The 8,770-nt window shown below is 47.6% G+C and overlaps 1 protein-coding gene across 1 annotated transcript; it reads right to left on the reverse strand.

Annotated features, from left to right (window-relative positions):
* Nucleotides 1-1,041: 1,041 nt before the first annotated feature.
* PSMG4 (proteasome assembly chaperone 4) lies at nucleotides 1,042-7,710 on the reverse strand. Its single transcript, XM_065052508.1, has 3 exons — nucleotides 7,427-7,710; nucleotides 7,212-7,287; nucleotides 1,042-1,302 (listed from the first exon to the last, which is right to left on the reverse strand). Exons 1-3 carry the CDS (start codon nucleotides 7,613-7,615, stop codon nucleotides 1,181-1,183), a joined length of 387 nt encoding a protein of 128 aa, XP_064908580.1. The 5' UTR covers nucleotides 7,616-7,710; the 3' UTR covers nucleotides 1,042-1,180.
* Nucleotides 7,711-8,770: the final 1,060 nt, after the last annotated feature.

Raw genomic sequence — 8,770 nt, forward strand, 5'->3', positions numbered from 1 at the left:
TGCAAGGTGGAAGCCAATGGGTGTTCAAAACCCCTTTGAACAAGTGACTCAGCAGGGGTTATGCCTTCTGCAGCAGCAACCTCTCAGGTACAGGTTTTAATAGCCAATCATGGCACCACAGCAAGGTAAGTCCATCACTTCTCTGCAGGTTGTTAGGACAGTTGTCCAGCAGCAGCACTAGTAGTTTTTGTTTGTACCAGAAGCTTACGCCTGAGGTAGGGCTCAACTTGCAACGCAAAAGAAATAACCTGGATTTGCTCATGAGGTTGTGAAGCTCAGTGTTCCTCCAAATTGCTGTGAATAATAGGTGGTGGAGCATAGCACAGCACATACTGACAGCTGCAAGCAGCCACCATGGCCGGCTTGTGGTTTTTTTGTATGGTTAACCTTTAGCTGCCCTTTTTGTTGAACAAAATTGCCCATGGATCTACCTCTGAAAGGATACCCGTCCAACCTAAAAGCAAATCTAGAGATGTAACAGCAGGATTATTTGCAGTGGTGGTGTTAGCAACTGCTCTGATTTTTCTAATGAGTATGCTCAATTTACACACATGATGCTCTTCTAGCAGCCTGACAGATCTATGTATTGGTCCAAAATTCAAGGTGTGCTTTTTCCTTCTGTATAGCCCTCATGGATGTACAGAAAACTCTTTGTGAAACTCCCCGTATTCTCAGTGCCCAAGAGATGGAAAGAAATGGAGTGTTTAGCACTAGTACTACAACCACCAGGGAGCAGAAAAATAAAACACAGTAACACTTTATGGTACAGCTTTTCAATACTATAAACATATCTGCTTTTTTGGGGTTATTTTATTTGAACACTAAAAGCTGCTATACTATGTCTAATACTAGTACATAATAGATCAATTGTATAGGTAGAATTTAGAACATTTCCCAGTAGATCCCAGTACTGAATGCAGGGCAGACACTGCACACGCTTTCACAACGTTCTCACATTGCAGCATATTTTCTGTTCTACTCACGTATCTCCTACTTAACAGGTTAGTAAATTTGGAAAGAAAACCTCCAGGCTCAACTGTATTTAGGTCCAGCTATATTTAATAACAACTGCAAATTCAATCAAAACAATACAAAACAAATATACTAACAATGTCAGTGTGAAAATTGCAATCAGTTTTTCTAGAACAAAAACTTCAGGTTATTTTACAATGACGCAAAGTCAGAACTTCTCTGGAAAAGCCATCATTTCTTCTTTGATCCTGTTTTCTATGAGTAAGGTGAAGTTGCTGTCTGTGTTTTGAAGATTGTAGCTGACAAATATCTGTTTTTTGGTCTTGCTGGCTAAAACACAAAACAGAATACTCAGCCATAGTTCACTCATATAAAAGTGATGATGGTATTCAAGCAAGCATTTTAAAAAGCTGCATCATGTTGATTTCTGAGACAACATTCTCCACTCCTGCTGTGCTGGACCCAGCTGTAAAGGAATAACAGAACAAGTACCCAAGCAGTGGCACATCACTGAAAGGGGCAACATAAGGCCGGTGACTATGACCAAGTTTTTGGCCTGATGCAAAAAGCCATTAGTCAGTGGAAAACCTCACAGTGTTTTTAGGGGGTTTTGTGTGCTTCTTAAATACAGTACGGTTTAAGCGAAACTACAGACCCTTGGCACTGAAATCTAGTTTCTGCTAAGTCTATGGTAAATCTATGCTATGCTATGAAAAACACAGAGTGAAAGAGCACAAGAAAGTGATTAGGCCCCAATTAACAAAGTTCTGTTTTCTTATAAACCCCTAAAAAGGCCCCCAAAAGTGCGCATCACTCTTGCCTAAGCCTAGTCTCAATAACTTTATTTCCTTTAGCCTTTATTTATATGGTGTCCACAAACACTCCAGGATGCTGGAGAGCCTGGGTTGAACATGATGAAGCCAAGCACAAGTTCCAGGCTACTGTAATGACAAATACCTCAAAAGAGGTGCTATAAAATTAAGAGCTGCCTTCCATGACAGAGCTAATTAACAGTGATCGAAGTGTCCACTGGGACAGGAAGACAATTATCAGCCCAGACCAGACAACACCAAGAAGTGTTTTCTAAATAAAATGTAATCCTCCTACCGTACAACAGTAATACAGCAAAATGGTAACTGTCTTTATACAATGCTAAAACTAAACTTTGTGAAAGATTAAGCACAAAAGAGGAAAAACAGGCACCGAATTTAAACTGAGTTGTGTGAAATAGAAGAAAAGAAATGGTATTTGGGTCATGAGATATTCCTGGCAGGGAATGACTTGGAGATGATGATCCTGGGGAGAAATCAGATGGTTATGCTGAATATTCAAAAATATCATCTGAATTTTTAAAATTGAAAATAAATGCACCAGAATTCCTAACACATCAATCCTTTTTAAATGGGAAAGTTAACTACAGAAAACCTATCTATACTATCAAATGTACTTTTCAGGCATTTTCATTATGCAAATCAATTTCTTATTTTCTGTTCTAACAGGTTACCAGCCTCCTGGCTCAGTAAGCAGGGCTGCTTCTGAAATGCAAGGACTCATTTGCTTTATAAAACCTGGCACTACAAAACACCGATATAATGCAGCATGTTGCTCTGATTGCACAAATTACTGCTTGGCACCAGATTTTGTGGTAAAAAGCAGTACATTTTCCAAGCGCTAGTGCTTCATCGTCATGCCCTAAATGAATGCAACGCTAATTCTGAAGTAATTAATACCTTTATCTTATGCAATGAAGCTACATTGTACACTGCAGTCAAAACTCCAACTTCTTAACTACACTTGCATAAGACCTGGCTGAGTCTCTGGGATGTTCTTCCAGTTCCCGGGAGCACAGCGGATCCCTCAGGGCTGCCTGTGCAGGGGAGCTCTGCCCTAAAGAGGAGACTGAGGGGTGACCTCATTAATGTTTATAAATACGTAACGGGTGAGTGTCACAAGGATGGAGCCAGGCTCTTCTCGAGGCAATGGGTACAAACTGGAACAGAGGAGGTCCCACTTAAAAATGAAAAGAAACTTCTTCTCAGTGAGGGTGCCAGAGCACTGGAACAGGCTGCCCAGGGGGGTTGTGGAGTCTCCTACTCTGGAGACATTCAAAACCCACCTGGACACGTTCCTGTGTAACCTCATCTGTGTGTTCCTGCTCCAGTGGGGGGATTGGACTAAATGATCTTTTGAGGTCCCTTCCAATCCCTAACGTTCTGTGATTCTGTAAAGGGCAGCTGGACCTCTTCTGTCCCCACTTCCCTGCAAATTCAATAGGACATGTGGACTTTAGGGGGAAGGACAGAAGCAGGCAGGTCTTACATCTCCAAGGAAGACCATTTGCACCTTCAGACCAAAGCAGAAAACTGCGAAAGACAAAGACAGGGCTTACCTAAAAAAACCTCCAGCAGGGCTGCTTCTCGCTGACCCCTGTTGCTCCAGCCCCTCAAAGCACAGGGCAAGCCTCACTGGCAGCCCATCACTGGAATGTGCTGAGTGCCAAGAGGCACCACAGCAGCACAGACCTGCTCCTATGAGATCATGGATGCAGTCAAAGTCCAAATCCTAGCTTGGAGAGGAGCCCAGTGAGAACAGGACAGAACAAGTGTTAGGTATAAGCTTGTAGACCATTAGTGCTGGGAAAAGACTCAAAAGAAGAGGTTCAGATGATCTTCAGCAGTCCCTACAGAGGGGAGATGAAGGCACAGCATTATTCAGTAGTTACTATGGCCAGAAACACTGGGGTTTCAGGATATGCAGGTAAGGGAGGCACTAGCGGACAAGACTTTCTCATGAATCGGACTCCACTAACCCACAGAAAACAATCTTCTAGGATATGGGATTCCTGTCTAGTGAGACACATCTCATGCTAGAGCAATCAGAGAGGGTGATGGGAAACACTCCCTGCACCTGATACAAACAGGTGTAGATATAAATAGCTAAAAAGGAACAGGAACATGGCAAATGTGTCTTCAATAATGCAAAAGAAAAACAAACAAACAAACAAAACACCAAACAAACAAAATAAAACACACTGAAATAAGGAAAAAGATAGAGTCAGTACACCAAATACAGCTGTTCCGGCTAGGACCTGCCAGGCTATAAAGACAACACCAGGAGAACACGTACAGACACGGAACCTGACATTGCAGGAACAAAAGGCAAGTGATAGAATGTGACTGGGAAGTATAAGAAACTAAAAAAAAAAAACATGTTCAAATGGCACCATATGCTACTCATGTTAGTGCCCGCAAAGACCAGAAGGGAAACAGCATGGAAAAAATGGTGACAGGATAGGATAGGATAGGATAGGATAGGATAGGATAGGATAGGATAGGATAGGATAGGATAGGATAGGATAGGATAGGATAGGATAGGATAGGTAAAAAGATACTGCCTGCCTGAAGATTACCACATGGCAGGATGGTTAAGAAGGCTACCTTGGAAGTATAGCTACAAGTCAGACTTTGCTGTGAACAGCAGCTCTGTTATTACAAAATTTGTGGTAATACCAGGGATTTAATTTCCCAGAGGAAAACTTACCAGTAGCAGCAAAGCTCAGTATTTCTAGTCAAGGCAGAACACAGATTTCCTTACCAAACACTTTGTGAAACAGAGAAGATACAGAGATCCTTAATGATGATCTTGCAGATCCACTGGTTTCAGGAGAATAAACAATTTGGAATAAGTGACCATGAGCCAACTTAAATTGCTGGACTGACCAAACCTAAAAAGATTTATTCCACTTCTCAAATCTCAGTTATGATCAGGTGAAGAGAAAGCATGTAATTATTCAAATCAAAAGTGTATTATTGACTTTCCCTCTTCAGCCAAAGGTGAAAAAGGTCTACAGGCCTTCGTCAATACAGTAGACCTTAAGCAGGGTAGTAGGAGTGAGAATTATGTCTATAACAAATATAAAAGAGACTGACCAGCCGGGAAAACTGTAACCCAGATGTTAGATGACATGGATAGAGGAATATTGCCCAAAAGCCAAGCTGGGCTGCAGCTGGCACAGAAAGCTTAAGACAAAATAATGAAAGACACTTTAAGCACAAAGAAAGAAAATAGGAAGGTGCATTATACTCCATGAATAAAGAGTAACCGATATCCCAGTACCAAGTAACACTATCATGTTACTCAGTAACAAAGTATGTGAAATTCACAGTATCACAGTATGTTTGGGATTGGAAGGGACCTCAAAAGATCATCTAGTCCAATCCCCCTGCTGGAGCAGGAACGCCTAAGTGAGGTCGCACAGGAACATGTCCAGGCAGGTTTTGAATGTCTCCAGAGAAGGAGACTCCACAACCTCCCTGGGCAGCCTGTTCCAGTGCTCTGTCACCCTCACTGAGAAGAAGTTTTTTCTCAAATTTAAGTGGAACCTCTTGTGTTCCAGCTTGATCCCATTACCCCTTGTCCTATCATCGTTTGCCACCAAGAAGATCCTGGCTCCATCCTCATGGCACTCACCCTTTATATATTTATAAACATTAATGAGGTCCCCCCTTAGTCTCCTCTTCTCCAAACTAAAGAGACCCAGCTCCCTCAGCCTTTCTTCATAAGGGAGGTGCTCCACTCCCTTAATCATCTTCGTTGCCCTAATTAACAATGTAAATGAGAAAAGGACCTTAAAAAAAAAAAACGCACCAAAACTCAGACCACTTATTGGAAGAAAAATCAGGTGACCTGGACAGCCTCTGTGCTACAACACTGAAAGAACTAATATAAGAAATAACAAGTTATTACTGACTCTAGCTATGAAATCTGTAATAAATGTTAAAGAGTGAAGATAGCACACACGCTAAAAAAAAAAAAAAAGACAGGAGACTTAGAGCTAGACTCCAACGCTACTCAGCTTAGAGCAAGTTTCAAAAGAAACTAGTAATGAGGAACCAAAGAGAAAAATGGAATAAACTGTTGCACTTTTTCAAAAGTAAACCCTCTCTGACTACATTTTTACTAACTGGCTTCTTAAGAATAATGCACTAATTACACCTAAAGAAACCATGTTATGCTGTACCTCATAGAATGATCGCTTTAAGTGGAAATGATCAAGCCTCGTATTCAGAGAGAGAGCTGCAACCAGGTGAGACTGCAACAGTGGTTATTAAAAGATAAAAGTTATCAGGATGAAGAAAGGATACTAGTACTGTTCTTCAAAGACCAGTCTCGTGAGCAATTCTTTTCTTATATACACATTAGTTGCTGGGGAGAAGTAGGTGTAGATTTGTGAAACTGCCTGACCATACAAACTCAGGACAAATTGCCCATAATGAAGATCAGCACACAGAAAATGAACAATTATGTGGCTTTTCCAAATGAAGCAACAAAAGATGAGACTGAGCAGCGTAGCATCTTGCACTGAAAACCCAGTAACAAGTACAGTTCACCAGATGGAGGTGCTTCGGTTACTGGTAGGTGATAAGTATCCAGCATGATGCAGCTGTCAGAGATGTGAGAGTACCAGGATGCATTAGGCCAAGTATTTTTTTAGAGGTACAGGGGTCTGAAAGTTAGCATTTGGATTGAGAAATCTGGCTACATCAGCATCGCACCAAGTATAGCAGGATACTCTACACATGCTGAAAATTGAGACATCCTGAGAAGTGCATGCAGGGACAGTCAGATCGAACACTGGCATCTGTGAGATGATGCAGGACTTTCCAGGCCAGAACTTCTCAGAATTTGGTGGCTAAAATGTGCACGATGTGGAGAGGTGTGGCTTCATCTTCGGGCAAAATCAACATGTCTCACATGATGGCCACCCCACAGCACAGAAGTAGAGAGAGGAGGTCACCGGAAATGTCACTCGCAAGAATGTGCTTCCTCTGACTCGCACCCAAAGCCAGGGTCAGGATATTAAATAACACGCTTTTGACAATGCTCAGCGTGCCCTGAGTCAGAAACCCCACCAGCTGAGGTCAGGCAGATGTGTACACAGCTGAAAAAAAAAGTGAGTGGTAAAGGAAACTGCCTTGAGCCTGCACCGCCAGGAGGATCCACGGCCGGTCCGCAGACAGCGGCTGCTGCTGGGCCGGGGGCGGCGAGCACCGCATCCCCCTGCGCCCACCCACACCGGGAGTGGTGGCTCCAATGCCACCAGAAACAGCTCCACCCGGGCCCGGCCCGTGTGTTTCACCGCCCCCCGCCGCGGAAGGCGACAATCCAGCCCACCCCCGCCGCCCCGGATCCGCCCCCCCTCCCCGGCGGGAGCGCGCAGCCACCGCGCCCGCACCTACCCAAGCGCTGGGCCAGGCAGGTGGAGGCGGTGTCGGAGGGATCCCCCAGGAGCGAGGCGGCCACCGGGATGCTGTCCTGCAAGCGGAGCACAGCAGAGCGCAGGGCTTAGCCCCCGGCAGAGCGGGGCGGGAGGCGGCGGGCACCCCCCCCCCAGCCGCCCTCCCGCTTCGCCGCAGGGTCCCGGCAGCCCGGGAGAGGCGGTGGGGACACTCACACGGGGGCTGCACATGGCGACGGCCAGGCTGGCCAGGGCGGGCGCGGCTCCCACCCAGAGAAAGAGAGAGTCCCGCAGCCGCATGGCGTGGAAGTGCACCAGCTGCTCGCCCAGCCGCCCGCTGAAGTCGTGCAGGGCGATGCTGCCCGCTGCTGCCGCCGCCGCTCCCCCGCCGCTTTCCGCCTCCATCGGCCCTTCTCCCGGCGCGACCAGGCCTCAGCACGCAAGGCCCGAGCGGGCGGCCCGCCCCGCTGCCCCAGGAGGCGGTGCTCCGCCGCGCCCGCCCCGCCGCTGCCGGTGGTGCCGCCTCCCACCCGGACACCGGCCCTGTGCAGCCGCCCGCCCCGGGCACGCCCGCTGGCAGCCCAGTGGGTGCACGCTTCCTCCGTGCATAGCCCTGCGGGTGTGCACACGGCCGTTTCACCCTGCCCGGTAGATGCACACGCACACACGGATGGGTGAACACACCCCGCTCCGTGCACGGCCCCTCCTCGGTGCACGCCTCCTTCGTGCACAGACCCCAGGACGCACACGCACCCCTCGGCCTGTGCACAGCCCTCACGGCTGCGCACCCCCTCCGTGCTCCCATCCCTCTCCCCGAAATGCACACTCCTCCGCCCCGGTGCACACCGCCTCCGTTGGCCCCCCGTGAAGAACACAGCCTACTCCCAGTGCACACCCCCTGTGCATGTACGAACACACCCCAGGGCACACACGCAGCCCCCGATGAGCGCTCCCTCCTTGCACAGGCACACACTCCCCGGTCAGTGCACCTTCTCTTCGTTCACGGCTTCCCCGGTGCTCACACCGGTCCCGGGCGGTGCACACATCCCACCCGTGCCCCCTCTCCCCGTGTACACCCGCTGCGCCCTCCGCAGGGAGGCGAGGGGTCGGGATTAAGGCGGAGACAGCCGCAGGGATGGAAAAACCCCACTAGATGGCAGGGGAACCACTGCCCGCGGGGGCGCGGCCGGTAAAACGGGGTCCAGGCGGCTCTAGCGAGTCACCCGGGAGGAGCCCCGGGATTTCAGACTAAAGGGAACGGGCTGGCATGATGCTGTGCAGCTTCGGAACCCCCGGGGAAGAGGAGGAGGAAGGTCACGGTGACCTTGGCTTCATTCAGCTCTGGGGGGGTTTCAGGGTTACGGGGAATCTGCAAAGAAAGCAGGTCGGGTTGGCTGAGCTCCGGAGAATATGGGACCATGAATAATTAAAGGCCCTGCTTTGGGTAGGAATTTTGTGCCCACCACACTTTCACCAGAGCACAGCTAAGCTGGTCATTACTGAAAAGGATTTTCTTTAACTGTGCCGTCTGTTGCTGATAAGAATATAGGCTATAGGCAG

This window comes from Columba livia, chromosome 2 (genome assembly GCF_036013475.1).
Source record: "Columba livia isolate bColLiv1 breed racing homer chromosome 2, bColLiv1.pat.W.v2, whole genome shotgun sequence".
Lineage (NCBI taxonomy): Eukaryota > Metazoa > Chordata > Aves > Columbiformes > Columbidae > Columba > Columba livia.